This window comes from Eurytemora carolleeae, unplaced genomic scaffold (genome assembly GCF_000591075.1).
Source record: "Eurytemora carolleeae unplaced genomic scaffold, Eaff_2.0 scaffold2031, whole genome shotgun sequence".
Lineage (NCBI taxonomy): Eukaryota > Metazoa > Arthropoda > Copepoda > Calanoida > Temoridae > Eurytemora > Eurytemora carolleeae.
The window spans coordinates 1-18,078 of record NW_019397967.1 but is presented as its reverse complement, the minus strand read 5'-3'; the positions used below and the strand labels follow the sequence as shown (position 1 = coordinate 18,078).

Sequence of the window (18,078 nt, the reverse complement as noted above, 5' to 3'; positions counted from 1 at the left end):
GATTGGTTCAAACTAGTTAACCCTCTTCTTGATTGGTTTTAAACTAGTTAAACATCTTCTTGGTAAATTTTAAACTTGATAAACTTGATAAACTTGATTTATTTTAAACTTGTTAAACCTCTTCTTAGTTGATTTTAAACTTGATAAATCTCATCTTGATTTATTTTAAACTAGTTAAACATCTTCTTGATTAATTTTAAACTTGATAAATCCCTTTTTTATTTATTTTAAACTTGTTAAACCTCTTCTTGATTGATTTTAAACTTGTTAAACCTCAAATTGAATGATTTTACGCTAAATAAACCTATTCTTAGTTGATTTTAAGCTTGTTAAACCTCTACTTAAAAAACTCAAACTTGATAAACCTCTTCTTGATTGATTTAAAACTTATTAAACCTCTTCTGAATTGATTTAAAACTAGAAAAATCTCTTCTTGATTGTTTTTTAAACTAGTTGAATCTCTTCTTGATTTATTTTAAACTAGTTAAACCTCTTCTTGATTGATTTTGAACTTATTAAACCTCTTCTTAATTGATTTTATACTAGATACATCTCTTCTTGATGATTTAAAACTAGTTGAATCTCTTCTTGATTGATCTCTGACCCTCTAAACTTGTTCTCGAGTAGATCTAAAAAAAGAAATTGAGATGAAAGAGGATTGTTCAAGAATTGAAAGCTCTCAAAACTTTTAATTGAATCCACGATTTTGAAAAAAGTTTCTTACACTTTAATTAATGGGATAAGCTGCTAAAAATAGTATTTCTTGTGAATAAAAAAATTTCTAGAATTGGTAAAAAATAAAAACCGGAAAAAGTTTGATTTTGTTTCTGTGAAGTTGAGAGAAGCGAACCTGTAAAAAGAATTTGGTATTTTTCATAAGTTTTTCTATAAAATACTAGTAAAATAATGCTGGAAAGGTTAATTCGTAAAAAAATTGCCACTTTGAACTTTTCCAAAAGATTTTAAAGTTAATAATTTTGAAAGTAAGCAATCATAAATTTTCTTGTTTGACCAAAGCATAATGCTGATAATAAGAAATTTGAAGTAAAAGTGGTTGCAATAGCACGTAAAAATGAAGAAAAAAATATGTTGATTGTCTTTGTATTTACCCAAGGATTAAGGCAAGGAAAGTCATTTCAGAAGTGTACACATCTTTAGTACTGCAGTGTACTGTCTCTGGGCGCTAATGTAAACACAAGACGGATGTCGAAGCCTGGCATGGGATCCATCATTCACATAAAAAATCAATGAAATATTCTGGTCATAGGAAATTATTATGTGAATTATCAAAATTATCAAAATTTAATGCTTTTAACCTCCTCGGATACTTTAGGAACACTGATGCATCTATTATTGTTTACAAATTCCGCCCAGAGAGAACTGGTTTCAATATGTACACAGATTATACACAACCGCAATTGACTTTCCTTGCCCTACATTCTTGTATTTACCTATCATTGTGAGTATGCCTGAATATTTTCATTTCAATATTTGAGTGATCTTGGTCTTTAGGTTTATCTTGGTTTCTAGGTTTATCTTGGTTTCTAGGTTCATCCTGGTTTCTAAGTTGATCCTGGTTTCTAGGTTGATTCTGGTTTCTAGGTTGATCCTGGTTTCTAGGTTGAGCTCTATATTTGGTTCTAGGGTGAGCTTCTTGTTTAGATCCTTCCATAGTGTGAGTAATTACAGTATCACTTCTTCCTATAGATTAATATTGTGATTAATTGATTGTGAATCGGACATGCCTTTCTTTAATTGTCACTTAAAATTACGATGGCAGTCGTTTATCATAAAGTGTAAATAACTTTTAAAAATTCTAGCAAAAATACTTTGCAAATAAAAAAGAGGACTTTTTAAGCTTGACAAATTTAGAATCAAAGAGAATAGAATATATATTAGAGGGGAATTTACTAGAAAAAAAGTGTAAAACGGCCATTTTGTTGTACTGTTTCCATACTGCAGATGTACTTCACATATTTATGCTATATAACCTGTTGGGCCCTGTAATATCATTTATAAAAAATCTAAAATTAATATTAAAAGAAAACCAAATTATGAAATAGGCTGGTTTCATAATTGACCAATGACCATTTCACATAGACTCTATGCCTTTCACATTACAAACGATGATCTTCCGTTATAACTATAAATGGTGTTTTTTTATTCACCTGATTCATTATAAAGTTTATTTAACAGCTTTAAAAAATTCCAAGTTGAAATGGATAGTCTAGGGAACATACTGTATAGTGTATTAATGTACTCTACTGCATAAATTTGTGAACATTTACATGATTCGTACACTTTGAACTCCCTTTTAGGCTGAAAGGGACTGAAAAAATTAATACCGAGAGATTCTCTAAATTCCCCTCTAATATATATTATATTCTCTTTGTTTAGAATAGTATCCATTTTACAAAACTCATTTAAAATAGAATTACACTTGTTTAGATATATTGCAAACTGCAAGTGTATTTTCAATATAACATCCAATTACACTTGTTTAGATATATTGCAAACTGCAAGTGTATTTTCAATATAACATACAATTACACTTGTTTAGATATATTGCAAACTGCAAGTGTATTTTCAATATAACATACAATTACACTTGTTTAGATATATTGCAAACTGCAAGTGTATTTTCAATATAACATACAATTACACTTGTTTAGATATATTGCAAACTGCAAGTGTATTTTCAATATAACATACAATTTGTCTAACAACACAGTTTTAATTCTGTGTTGTAAATAAAAATCTATTTTTTTTATTTGCAACTAAAAGCATGAAATGGTTGCCATTCGAAATTGCTATTAAATAAAAATTTAGTTTGAAAACTTATAAACAAATTTTCTGGCTTTTCTAAGTAACACATTCCCCTCACCTAAGGCTAAAAGCTGGGCTTTTATACATACTGCCTAAGTCCTAAGTCATTCTGCCTAAATGTCTTATTTTACATACATCAGACTTGATCTATATTTAGACCAATTTCCGTTATTAAATTTCAACATTTTACAGCTCTTTGAAAACCCTATAACAAAAGCAAGCAAATTGCACAATTTTTGCAAAGAAATGTTGCACAAATTTTTGAAAAGACGCCTTTAAAGGGAATTTGCACATTTTCAGTTTTTCTTGAATACATTAGGTTTTAAAAATTTTGCAAATGTTTTTGCATCTTTGAATTTGCTGGGTCAAGGGCTTTTCAAATATTTAAAATTTGTTGCAATTTGCGCAATTTTCTTTTTGCTAATTTTTTGCCTAATAACTAGATTTCGCAATAAATATTAGAAAAAAGAAAATATGACCCCCCGCCCCAGGCAACCAGTCAGTAAACCAGACGTCAGGTTAAATAGGGTTTTAAATAAAATGGCACAAGTTATTAATTTTGATATTTCAGAGCTGTTTAGAGTGTTGTAAAGAATAAAGAATGTACAATAGAACGGTTTTTTGATTCTTTTTTGACGATAAATGTTTAAAACGGTTTTTAAATAAAACATAATTTGAAAAACTAAAATTCGAATAAAATTGTGTTTGCTTTATTGTTTAACTTTAAAATGATAACGTACAAATAATTGCAAATTTACTTAAATGAACCTATTAACTAAGTTAAATAATAAAGACTTTTCTTCTCATAAAAAGAGAAAAAATTAAGAAATTACCTAAACAAGGGGAGTTCTGTTCCACGCCATCTTTCCTAGATAAAAGTGACTTTAAAACTATGATATTTCATTTGACCCTCTGTTAACCCTAAACAGGCTGGGGGTAGGGATGGGCTGTTTTGATTTTTTTAAAGTTAGTTTTGTTCCGTTAGCGATGAAAAAACCTGTAAACGAAACGATCGTTTTGAAGAAAACGATAGTTTTCAAAACGATCGTTTTCAAAAATGGAAAAACGATCGTATTTTAGTGAAAGATATAAATTTGAATCTGCAAACGAGAAAAAATTTTAAATAAAATTTAAACAAAAATGATTGTTTTTGCATAAAAACTATAGTTATTTCAAATCATTTCACATTTTTAAAAGATTGAAACCAACACTTCGTTAGTTTTAACAGTTCGTTTTTTCTAAAAACGAATGTTAGTCAGTTTGAAAAATCCTAAACGAATCCGATCAATTTTGAAAACGATAAACCTGGGAAGGAACCATGATTTTAAGAATTACATTTTGTTTTAATGCTATAGGAGGGTACAGGACGGTAAACAAATTAAGAGTTGTACGTCCTGCGTAATATATCACTAAACTTTCTTATACAATTTGAGAGAGAGAATATTCGATTTTTTGCCTATGTCACCCCCAGGAGACCCCCAGCAGTTTGATTTGTTTACGATCCGAGTTGAATGTTGCATCTTTCTGAATTTGTATGGACACTACGTTCTTCGGTATGAGCCGTTTTTAACAATTTTCTCCTTAGTAGCGATCAAAAGAGCTTTTTTATCGCATTAAGCCTATACCCCTTTTCATTTTTCGCGAACACTCAATTTCTATATATATATATATATATATATATAAAAACCAACACCTTATAGCGCTGGAATGACCTCCAAAACGTATGCATTGCTGCCTGCTCTGTTGCCTGGAAATAAACATTTCAAATTATATATATAAAAAATTCTCTACAATATATACTCCACTCTCCGCTCAACTACCGTGTCTAGCTAGACACTCCCTTAAACACTTAACGTTGTCTTTCTTCAGCTTATGTTTTCTTATTGGTTAGCTTTGATGCATTTTCAAGTAACCCTAATTTGAAAATTACAAACAGTACCTTTTGAACCATAAAACCATGAACTATAGAGATATTCTTTTTGTTTCTAAAAATTAACGATTTCCAATGGGTTTTCTCTAAATATGTGACTTGCAAAATTACGCCGGAAGTCCCTTTAAAGAGACTGTAAGTTAATTTCAAGTGACCCTCCATGAAAAGATTAATGTCCGTTTCACCCTTAAAAGCTTTGTCTGATGATGTGTGAATCAGATCTTAATGTTTATAATTTTGAAAACTAATTATTTTAATTGTGGTTTCTCTACAAATCAGTGAATTTTGCATTTCTACTGCAGGAGAAAATGTAGAACAATTGCAAGATCCAATTAAAGACCTAGAAAAACATCAATATCTTCCACATTATTGATTAGATAAAGGTACTGTTGTGAATCGAGAATTGTCATTTTTGCATGATGAATTATTTGAAATTAAGCTCACGACCCTTTTAACATGAAAATGTTTAGTTTTTACCGTAAGGAACTCTCTCTCTTCTGATCATACCGAACCTAAAGTAAAAAAGTTTTAAAAATCTAACAAAAAAATTGAATGAAATCTGAAACTGTTTTTTTTTGCTTGAAAAAAACATATTTATTTTCATAAATGCATTTAAGGGGGTTTTGAAAATATTTCAATTTGGAACTTTTTTTGTAAAGTGCAATTTCCCAATAAGGGGGATTTCCTTGCAAAGGAATTAACTTAGCACATTATCCCCTTGTTTACAGAGTTGTTCCCAGGAAATTGCAACTAGCTTTAGTAAATGGTTTTGGGATTTTCAATTTCTAAACTAATTTCGGATTTCATCTCAACTACTTAATTAAACTGGTTTTGTTAAGTAAACCGACCGAGGTTTTCTGTGAGTCTTAAAGGTGGCAACTTTTGAAATTAAAATTTAACTCGTTTAATTTTTTAATTGAATTTTTCTGCTCAAACTTAAACATCTCAGATTAAAATTAGTAATTCATTACAAACACCATTTTTTATTAATTCAAATTTAGAAATTGTTCGAGCACTTGTTTTAATACAATTTGGACATTTTTACATATAACAAGCTTTGGAGCAGGTGGGAGAGAGATTAGAAATAGTTTAGAAAATATGGAAATCAATTAAACTTATTAAACATTATAGCAAATTGATTACTTGATAGTAATGCTAAAATGAAATTTCCACTAAAGTGACCACTGAGCATGAATGATAAAGTAGACAAAATTAAAATATAAACCTTGTACTGAAACCATTTCTTGGTGATTGCAGTTCTAACATCTTGTGAGAGCGCACAGTAAAATATACTGACCACGGTGCCCTAAATATAAAATAATGTCGGCGTTTATAACACTACAAGGAAAACGCATTTTATATTTAAGTTTTAATTTCTAACAAGGTTTCTTCAATATGCAAGTTCACAAATGCCCCAAAAAGAAGCTGTTAATTAACAGCTTCTTTTTGTTTTCATATTTATGTGTCTCCATGTTGTTCGTAAGCTTAGAAGAAATTGAAATTTAAATCAATAAATGTCGTTATTGTATTGATTTATAGGACGACCCATGTAAATAAATTTTTTGGAAGAAAATAAACAAATTTTGTAAAAATATTTCCGAAAATTTTAAAAATATTTCTGCAAATACTGTTGAAAGTTTTTTTTTATATTTTTATTGACTTTTACAATATGAACTGTTGTTTTTTAAAATGTTTTTCAAAATTTAGATAATTTCTTGAAAAAAATATTAAACAAGTTAAAAGGTTGCTTGTCAGAAAACATATAAATTACAGGGTTACCAACAGAGGATGAGACTGTAAAGACGACTTGAAACTGTTTCAGCATGACGAATAATATAAATATAATTTTGTTACGACTTATTCAATAATTAGATAAAAAAAACTTGGAATCATAAATCTAGGTAAACAGACAGTAAATTATCTTACAATCGTATCATTCTTTGTGGGTAACCCTGTATTGAAAATCTAATTTAGTTTTGAAAAAAAAAAAATTTCAAATAATGAAGCATCTTTAGCATTCATCGTTTTGTATTTTATATCTTGGTAATTCAATACTAAATTCAAAGTTTAAAAATAATTAGAAAAGTTAAGAAAAGAAAAACATATAAAATTCAAAACTATGACCAAGGCTGGAGAAAAGGAGTATTGAAAACTATGAGCAAGGATGGAGGAAAGGAGTATTGAAAACTATGACCAAGGATGGAGGAAAGGAGTATTGAAAACTATAAGCAAGGCTGGAGAAAAGGACTATTGAAAACTATGAGCAAGGCTGGAGAAAAGGAGTATTGAAAACTATAAGCAAGGATGGAGGAAAGGAGTATTGAAAACTATGACCAAGGCTGGAGGAAAGGAGTATTGAAAACTATGACCAAGGCTGGAGAAAAGGAGTATTGAAAAAACAAATTTTTATACTTCCTTTATTTATTAGAAAATGTACGAATGCAAGTGAATTAGAGACCAAAATAAATATTGTAAAGTTTGAAATCTTATTTTTTTATTTAAAAATAATTTGTATTGAAGAGCTTTTGAGAAGAACAAACATATCTTTAATATGTAAACAAATAAAGAAACTGAACACTCGAACACTGGCCAAAAATTCAAATTTTCTAATCCAAACATCTCGTCAACCTGATGTCGTAGACCTTAGATATTTCAAATTCTGAAATTTTTAGGTCAATTAGTCTAATTTTAAAATATCAAAGGTTCTCGCATTCAGGTTGCAATGATATAAGAATATTAAATCGGAGTATGTTGCGAGTTCCTTAGATACTTGTTCGTAAAATAAGAACTAGAGGAACTACGCGGTCACAAAGTCGTACTACTAATGATGCATAATAAAAGTACCTGAAGTCCTTTAAGAACTGCATTAGTGACCATATAAGCATCTTCATATGGTCCCCCATCCCTGCACACAAAATTAAATTAAAGAGACTGGATGCGTAATTTCCTGTGACCCTATAATTAGATCAGGGTTCAGTGTTTGTTAGATCCAAGATGAATGATATTATCGAAACATTTCTTTAAATGATTTCTCTATCAAAGTTATTAGCGAATGTATACTTCAGAGACAATTGGGGAATTTAACTAAAAACGTTTTCAGAAAAACAACGATATCTTCCTCTCTGTTCCTCATATAGATGTTTAAGGGTACCGTTGTCAATCAGAAAACCTATTCTTTAATTGTGAAATCACTTGAATTAACTCAAAAAAAATATTTTTTAAGGTTTTGACTAGATTGGTTTTATAAAAACAATGATTTAAATTCATAATAGATTATTTTTATTAGCTTTATCTTAAAAGTTTTATTCATTATTTATTCTGCCCAAAACACAGTTCTGTCGAAATAGCAGAAGACTTTTAAAAAAATATATTTGTTTAAATTCTTCCAATTAAAATTCATATATATGTATATATATATATATAGAGAGATGTTTAGGTGTTAGGCATTTTCCCAAGGGCCGCAGGATGCAAGCGCTGTGACTAGGACCCTTAAAAAGAATATTTGTTCTGCAATTAAAATTTAAGAAAAATTGACCAAAAGGTTCAAAACCCCAAACAGAGAGTACTACTTTATATTTATATTTATATATATAGATATTCAGGTGTTAGGCATTTTCCCAAGGGCCGCAGGATGCAAGCGCTGTGACTAGGACCCTTAAAAAGAATATTTGTTCTGCAATTAAAATTTAAGAAAAATTGACCAAAAGGTTCAAAACCCCAAACAGAGAGTACTACTTTATATTTATATTTATATATATAGATATTCAGGTGTTAGGCATTTTCCCAAGTGCCGCAGGATACGATCGGGGTACGAGCGCTGTGACTAGGATGGGCTATTCGGGTATCGAGCATACGTTTACCTTGGATTTATGCAGAAGAGTAGACTACTCATTCCCAGGAAGAAGAAGAGTACAACAGTTGCTTTCATTGCTTTCCTGAATACAACATACAGTTAGAGATGGACATCATTTTTGAGAACAAATAAAATTACCGTTAATAAACGTTTTTGATTTTATTAATGGCGTTAACGAAAAATTTTCAACAACCGTTAACGGTGCCGGTCAATAGCGGTTTAAGAAATTTCATTAACTGTTAAATAACTCGTTCTCTGCTCAGCCGTAATGGTTAATTTAACATGAACAGTTAAGAAATCGTTCTTTTCTTAGCATTTCAGCTTTTTAAAAACAGAAAACTATATTTAAAACCTTCAAAACACGTTAACATTTTTTTTACAAATTGAATACTATTTTTGGTTGAAAATCCGTTCTGTTAACGTTTTAAAAATTAACGGTTTTTTTGCCGTTCTTTAAAGGACACTTCCGTTAATTTTCGAAAATCTCCGTTCCATTAACGGAACTTTGCCCAGCCCTCAGGTGGATTTAACGGTGATGTCAATATGTCAGAAAGCTGTTACTTTCGATCCCAATTTGACCCATTATGCATAATTTTGTAACCTTTTTTTTAAGTACTTTTTTGTCGGTATATACATTTTGAATAAAAAAATTATAAATAAACAGATTACAGATCTGTTTATTTATAATTTCTTAATTTTTCAATTTTAATAGTTTAAAGATTGTTGAATCATAGACCAAAACATGTTTTATTTCAAATAAAAAATACCGAATGCTTCTCACTCTGGTTAGTTTGGGGTGCCCTATGACGCAATACGAAGATTCAGACCCTTCAACAATTACTGGTAAAACTATTTGCATTTTAACAGCATAAGATACTCATAAGATTGCTAAAATATCGTTGTTTAATTTCAAATATTTATGAATCTGTCTGAATAATACATATATATTTAGTTACAGCATTAAGTCAGTACAATGTTTCATTATTAATCCCAGGAATTCGCGGAAAAATCCGGTGTAAATATCGACAGAAATTGGAGATTTTCGCGAGAATTTCGGAGAAAGATTCTCCATTGAGAAATTCCTATGATGAACACCGTGGTATAGTGACAGGGGTTTTGTCCGGGCTGGAGATTTTCGTGCAACCATTTCCCTCGAATTTCTCGTAACATATTCCGAGGAATTTCTCGTAACCAATTCCAGGGAATATCTTGTTACTAAATACGGAGAAAAACCGGAAAAATGGCGACCAAATTTGGGGAAATTCTTTGGAAATTTCAAGAGAAAGGTTCCGGCGAACCAATTCCTGGGAATTTCCTGGGAACTATTCCCAAGATATCTTTAGAGTATTCCTCGCTACAACTCGGGACAAAATATAACGTAAAAAGGGTTGAACCTTCTCGCTAAAGAGAAAATTTCTGTCTAAAAACTTTACAGCACTGCAGATCAAAATAATTAGTGTTATAAATAATTATAATTCTTTATATTTATCTGTTAATTTGTTATAAAAAATGTCTTTAAAATGCATATAAGATTTTTAACTTATACTTTTGTCAATAAATAAGAAACTTCTCGAATAAAAACTGAAATATCTGCAAGACAAATGGCTTCAATAAAAAGAAAGAATAACGATGAGCCTCAACTCAGAATTTTAGAAGAATATAAAGGCAATAAAATACTCAATTTCATTCCGGATTTAATAGAAGAAGGGAAAGAATTTAAATATTACTGTATTATTAAATTTTTCAACAATTTTAAAATTTTAAATCTGCAAAGGAATTGAGTTTTTGCCACAAACTCTGAATTTTAAATCCCTATATATTAACAACCCAATGGCGTAGACCTTAGATATTTCAAACTATGACTTCTGCTACATCAAACAATATAAGTTTGAAATATCAAGGTTTACATCATTTGGTTGTAGATATATGGGTATTAGAAAGTTGGTATTTGTGGCAAAGACTCATTTCCTTATGCATTGAAGTTTCTCAATCTGCAGAATGTGCTTAACCCGTTTTTTGCCAATTCATATCATAGATACTTTAAAGTAATGAGCTCTCAACGTAATTTCATGTCAATTTCAATATTAAAGAGACTGCTCTCGTTATTTCAAGTGATCCTCCATACAAATATAACAATAACTCATGCATAACAGTACCCTTGAAAGTTTTAAATGATCAAGCATGAATAATATATTAATGTGCGTAATTTTGCAACCTTATCATTTTACTTGTGGGTTTTCTGCAAAAGTGGCTTTAGCATGTCTACAGAAGAAAAACAAACAGGATTATCAGTTTTAAACCTAGAAAAACAGCAATATCTTCCACATTTTTTATCGTAAATAGGTAAAAAAGGCACTGTTGTGAATCAAGCATGACCATTTTTCCATTATGGTCACGTGATATTATGCTTTCAGGCCAGATGCTGGCATGTGCTTTTTAAACCTTCATCGGAGTGAGGAAGATATCGTCGTCTTTAAACTAGCTTTAAAGGGAGTGTTCGCGAAAAATGAAAGGGGGTAAAGGCTTAAATGCGATAACTAACGCTACTAATCTTACAACTATCTGTTGCGTCTATAAGGAGAAAATTGTTAAAAACGACTCACACCAAAGAATGCAGCGTCCATACAAATTCGGAAAGATGCAACATTCAACTCGGATCGTAAACAAATCAATTTAATTCCAAACAAATCATTCAGATATTACAAACAGAAGTCATCGATTATTTTTCGACGCATTCGTATATAGTTAATATTTCATAAAATTTTTGATTTTTTTTTATAATTTTCGCTTGCGTTAGATTTTCGAAGATTCCCGGAAAATATGAAAATGCCGTCCTCATCATCAAAAATCCTCTAAACAGGAATAAATGTTTATGAATGCGTCGAAAAAGAATCGATGACTATTGTTTGTAATATCTGAATGATTTGTTTGGAATTAAATTGATTTGTTTACGATCCGAGTTGAATGTTGCATCTTTCTGAATTTGTATGGACACTACGTTCTTCGGTATGAGCCGTTTTTAACAATTTTCTCCTTAGTAGCGATCAAAAGAGCTTTTTTATCGCATTAAGCCTATACCCCTTTTCATTTTTCGCGAACACTCAATTTCTCTAAAATTTCTTACTATTTATAAACAGAGGTTCACCTGAAATTACGCAAACTGTCCCTTTAAGCATAATTAAACTTTAATTTAAAACATGCAGTTTGTGTTTAAGTAAACTAGCAAATATACTAACTTGCTTGGTGGCTTTAGTCAAACAAAACTAATCTAGTTAAAAGCAAATTAGAGCTCGTTGCAAAAAACTTGTTGCAAAAAAATGTCATTTGCTTACCACCAAGCAAGTGCTGTCATTCGCTGTGTGCCTGAAGGGAAATTTATAATTCGCACATTTTTTCCAGGGTGAAGTGACGTCACGTAGTCAAGCGAACTAAAATACAAACCTAGATCTTAGAATTCTTTAAAATATGAAATTTACACTAGAAGAAAATACTTTTTTTTCTATTTTTATCCACAATGTTGAAAAAGTGTAAAATAAATCCATGTCCGAATTTAATGAATCTAAGCCGCGTATGAAATCCCTCTAAAACTGGTTTCAACTCAGCGCCGGCATAAATCTTGAAAAATCTAATACAATTTTAAGTGGAACCAACCATATTTGAGCCACGGCTTAAATTTAAGCCGCGGAGAAATGCTTAAATGCAGAAGTTGCAAATATGTTTGATGTCAAAATCAGAGCAAAAGTAAAGTTTGAATTTTATCTTGTCATACTCAGACTCCTTCTATTTCATTCCAGCAATCTAAAGAAGGATTAAAGGGACTGTAAGCGTAATTTCAAGTGACCCTTCATGCAAAGATGCAAATGCCCTTTTTATTACGAAACCCTTGACATCTTATTCGGATCAAAAATGTGGATAATATCGTCGTGTTTCTGACTCACAAGGTGTTTATTTCTGTAAGTTTCTCCGTTGTTTCATATAATACAAGTCACTTTCGCAGAGAAAACGCAAATAAAATAAATTTTTTCAGAAGCAAAACATTGAAATCTAATTCATACTTTATCAGACAAAGCTTTCAAGGGCACCGTTGTAAATCGCGCATCGTCGACTCTTCGCATGGAGGGTCACTTGAAATATTGCTCACAGTCCCTTTAACCCAATTCCTTACATAACTCAAACAGTATTGGTCTGAGGTTGTTAACATTCTCTGACTTTTCCTAAATACCCATAGCCCTCCCTTTAGGTCTAAAACAGGACTTTTATATTACCGCCTGAGTCCTCGGGTGCACTGCATGAATGACTACTTTTTTCTGTAACAAACTAAATCTTTGTTTTTACCCACTTTCGGGTGTCAGATTTTGATAAATTTGAGCTTTTTGGAAAGCCTTTGACATAAGGAAACGGATTGCACAAGTTTTGCAAAGAAATTTTCGCAAATTATTTACATACAACCTGTCAAAAGAAAGTTTTTTACACATCAGAGTTGAACACTTTAGAATGGGATATCCTTAATCCGGATCAGTTAATCAATCTGTAGATTAATAACAAGAGGAGAACAAGCATTTTTTAATCTGTAGATTAATAACAAGAGGAGAACAAGCATTATTTTATCTGTAGATTAATAACAAGAGGAGAACAAGCAAAATTTAATCTGGAGATTAATAACCAGAGGAGATCTAGCATTGAACCCGATATCCAACATCCATTTTTTTTTTAAATGTATATTATTTTATCATTTTTTTGGACATTTTTTTTGCAAACATTTTTACAATATAACTGAATTCTGCAACAACAAAATCTATTTTTGCAAATTTGCAATTTGTTTAGCAGATTATAAAAGTACAGCACAAGTACCATTTGTAATATGTATACATTAAACATGGGATTTAGAAGTGAGAGGTCAAATTTAACCCCCCCCCCCCAGCATATCCTGGTTTTCAAGTACACCAGCAGGGATAGGATTAAGGAAACCAAACCTGTTGGAAAATTGAAGAAACAACAAAATGGATAAGGTGGAGACACCATTAATGGAAATGTTTACCGATTTCAAAAAAAAAGAAAAATTTGAATAATGCTAAAATGTTTGGCTTTCTAAAGCCGTCGTTTTCTTAATTATCACAATACTAACAATTTAGCGGCCTTACTGTTTTTTTACTTGATAAATTTTAGAGAAAAAAAATAAACATCTTTTAGAAAAATTTTACAATATTGACCAGTCAAAAAACCTCTTCTGGGGTCTCGTAATGTGAGCCCAATCGTTTAGACGTTTGTTGGTTACATACGCACAAACCAAATATATATAATATGCATAAATGTAAACCAAGGGGGAGCATAACAAAAAATATCAGAAAGTATGTTAGAGAATTTAATCTATAGGCCCCTCCCACCGAACACTCACTCAAGAAAATATATTTCTATCAGCCGGGTTTCTTGAAATCACACCTCCACCGCAATAAAAATTTTCCTAGGTTAGATTGATATTACAAGAAAAAGCAAGAGGAGATGATGATTTCCAAGAAAAAAGTTTTTTGCCTTCAGAGAATGACTGTAAGGATAAAAGGGGGGGATGGGATAAAATTGAAAATTTAAAGAGAAGTAGAAAAGATTTGCGAAGAAAAATGAAAAAAGGATGAATGCAAATTTTTTTTTAAAATTGCATGTTTGGAGAAATTGTATACTTGGAGGAATTTCCTTTAAAAAATCCATGTAAAGGAATTGAGTCTTTGCCACAAACTCTGATTTTCTAATCACTATATCTTTGCAACCAAATGTTGTAGACCTTAGATATTTCAAACCCCGTCAGGACAAATGGAGGAAAATGTACGTTAGATTGTGACGTATGTATTTAGGTTAATCAACTACACAGATCATTGTTATTAGGTGCAGTAAGTGGAAAAGGGATTTGAAAATAAACCAAAATTTCGTGGGGGGGGGGGGGTGATTTTATTGATGGACTATTTGGGTTATAAAAAGAATTGTAACTTTTTCTTCACCTTAATCATACATGATAAAATGGTAAATGAAGACAACTTCTCATAAATATACAGTGCTCCCCAAAATAAAATGGTAAGCATTGGTGACTTCTCAAAATATACAGTGCTTCCCTAAATAAAATAACAAGCATTGAAAACTTCTTATAAATATACAGTGCTCCCCAAAATAAGATGGTAAGCATAGACTACTTCTCAGAAATATTCAGTGCTCCCCAAAATGATATGGTAAGCATAGACGACTACTCATAAATATACAGAGCTCCTCAAAATGATATGGTAAGTGATGATGAATTTTCATAAATATACAGTGCTTCTTGAAAAATAGATTGCATATTAAAGAAAAGTCGTCTTCACATCAACCTTTTATTACCGTATATTTATCAAAAGCCACCAATCTTTACCATTCAATTTTCGGAAGGACTGTTTATTTAATACAAGTCGTCTTTATTTTCCACTTTATTTTGGAGAGCACTTAATATTTAAGAGAAGTCGTCTATTCCTACTATATTTTTTGGGGGGAGCACTGAATATTTATAAGAAGTCGTCTTCATTTTCCATATTATTTTGGAGAGCACTGGATATTTTGAAAAGTCGCCAATACTTACCAATTTATTTTGGGGAGCACTGTATATTTATGAGAAGTTGTCTTCATTTTCCATTTTATCATGTATGATTTTAACCCAAATAGTCCATGAATAAAATCCCCCCCCTCAGCGAAATTTTGGTTTATTTTCAAATCCCTTTTCCACGTACTGCACCTAATAACAATGATCAGTGTAGTTGATTAACCTAAATACATACGTCACAATCTAGCGTACATTTTCCTCCATTTGTCCTGACGGGTTTCAAACTAGGAATTCTGTTAAATCAAATAATCAGAGTTTGAAATATCAAAGGTTTACAACATCGGGTTCTAAAAATATTGGGGTTTAAATATTTGATTTTGTTACAGAGATTCAATTCCTTTAAAGATTTGGCCAAATCTTCCAATGTTAATCCATCTATACATATAAACACTTTGCTTGTCTGGGTGGGTGTCTGTTTGTTTGTATCCAATAAACGTCAAAATAGCTGAACAGATCCGGCCCAAATTTTTTATGGTATCCCACATGACCCCAGGGAAGGTTTTTCAATGATCAGAATTTCAAAAATTTGCCTCCAACAAAATTCAATTTCCAATAATGCGATTTTTTCCATTGTTTCTATTGAACAAAAAATGAGCAGGTCGCTTTCGTAGAGAAACCGAAAATGAAAATAAACAATTAAAAAAAAACATTGGTATCCAATTCATACTTGATCTTTGTAAACAGGGCATCGCCTTTTTTGGTGGAGAGTCACTTGAAATTGCGCATACAGTCCCTTTAAATGAAAGAAAAGAAGTTTAACTACCACTTCCAACTGAAACTTTGTCCACCAACTTAATTAATCCTGGTTTCAGCGTAAACTTAATTAATCCTGGTTTCAGCGTAAACTTAATTAATCCTTGTTTCAGCGTAAACTTAATTAATCCTGGTTTCAGCGTAAACTTCAGATGTACCACTGCACTGCAAACCAAGATGTGCACGTAGTATTTTGCTTAAAATGTATAAGTGAGTTGGCATTGTAAAACCAAGGTCAAGTCGATGCAACACTTGCAAGTCGAGGCTGTATACAAATTGGATGAGGCTGTTTACAAGTTTCAGAGTTGTATTTACCACAATAACCGTTTATATAATTTTAAAGATGTCAAATTTCAAACTTACAACATGAAGGAATAAATGATAGGAAAACTATTACTGTTTAAAGTTTGCAGAATAATAAACCGACGAGAGAAACTTTTGTTTCAGATATTGGTTGGATTCAACGCCTGAGCCCTTTGGGACAAACTTTGTAAAAACCCGGGGAAACATTCATGATCATATCAATTGCACCTTCTGACATGTGAGAAAGGTGGAAAAGTTAGTTAAACCAATGAGAGCCCTTAACCACTGAAATCCAGCCAATAGGCTAATTTCTGATTGGGATTGTTTTACTTGCTCTCATTGGTTGATTGCAAAGTAATTCCACCTATGACTGTGCTGCACGCTCGCTCTTCTGCTAAGATGAAGAAATCAAAGATTAAATAAAACATAAAAGTTTTACCATCTGGAGGAGATTTCTGCCAAATGAGAACTAATGTTCAAATTTGGCTGAAGATGCAACGCTTCCAACAATAGATTTATTTTCCCTAGTCTGAATAGATGGATAATTGGGAGTAAAATTTTGTTGGGGGGGGGAGGGAGGAGGTCCAAGATTGAGGGAATGTCAATGATGATGTAGGGGGATTATTTCGTGAGGTAAATTAGGAAACCGATTTGTGAATTCTACATTGATAATTTATCATACTAGGCTGTTTTCTTTGTATACATTGTAAAACAAAAACTAAAACAATATTTGCGGATTTTATAAAAAAAATCGTGGATTTTCAAACTGTTGAAAAATCTAACTTTTTAAAATTCGACCATCATAAACCTTCTCTGGGGTCACGCGAGGTCCAACAAAAAAATTTGGACCTGATTGGTTTAGTCGTTTTGACGTTTAATGGATACAAACTGACAGACAGACTTACAAAGTATATATATAGATAACGATAATGATAATAATTAAGTAGAAAAGCTCAAAACACTTTGGATTGCCTAATTATACCTTGAAAACTTTTAAGTCAAACGCCTTATTTCAGTCTAAACTACACATCACAGTTTAAATGAAATTTTCTCTTAAAGGGCTAAACAGGGATTTCTAAAAATCTACATGTTGGTTCTAGACATAATCCACTTTTAGACTCTGTAAAAACCTTAGCTGTCTCTGTTTTACAAACCTACTTCATAGCTGAGGTTAAAGGTGTATAGTAAAAGTAAGGACAAATTCTTGTTCTAAGGTATTAGAGTTATTTGACAGTAAATCAAAAACTGTATACTGATTTTCATTATAGAAACATAAATATGTTTGTTATGCATCACTGTATCCTTAAGATCAAAATGTTAATAATCTGCGACAAATAATCCTTTAGTTACAGACTTTTTGTCGCTTACTTACGTATTAAAAATCTGAAAATATAAAAGAGAAAAAATCCGTAAATTAACGATAAATTGTCTCTAAGTAAGGTATTAAAAGTATCTAATTTAACGACAAAAAATCAGTGATTATAAATCCGTTACTTTCTCAAAAAACGGATTTTTTGTCACTGATTAAAAGTAATTTCATTATTTAACGATTTTTAATCTGCGACAAAAAATCAGTGATTAAAAATCCGTTACTTTCTCAAATAACGGATTTTCAATCATTGAAAGGATGACGCAGCTGATTATAGTGATTTTATTATGTCAAGGTCGAGTTGAGAATGTGAATGTGATGCGTTGTCAAATAATCAAATTAAAAACTAAGTTGTATTACGTTGGCAGTTTGTAAAGTTTAGAAAAATGTACTCAGTGACCTTTCTTTAAATTTTCAACTGGTTTTCT

At 31.1% G+C, this 18,078-nt stretch overlaps 1 protein-coding gene across 1 annotated transcript; it reads right to left on the bottom strand.

Moving 5' to 3' along the window:
* Positions 1–219: 219 nt before the first annotated feature.
* Positions 220–12,041, bottom strand: LOC111716478 (uncharacterized). The gene is made up of 9 exons (XM_023491933.1): positions 11,942–12,041; positions 8,617–8,691; positions 7,601–7,661; positions 5,982–6,062; positions 5,234–5,268; positions 4,520–4,573; positions 3,660–3,694; positions 1,452–1,701; positions 220–629 (listed from the first exon to the last, which is right to left on the bottom strand). Exons 1-9 carry the CDS (start codon positions 11,959–11,961, stop codon positions 608–610), a joined length of 633 nt encoding a protein of 210 aa, XP_023347701.1. The 5' UTR covers positions 11,962–12,041; the 3' UTR covers positions 220–607.
* Between the last annotated feature and the right edge of the window lie 6,037 nt (positions 12,042–18,078).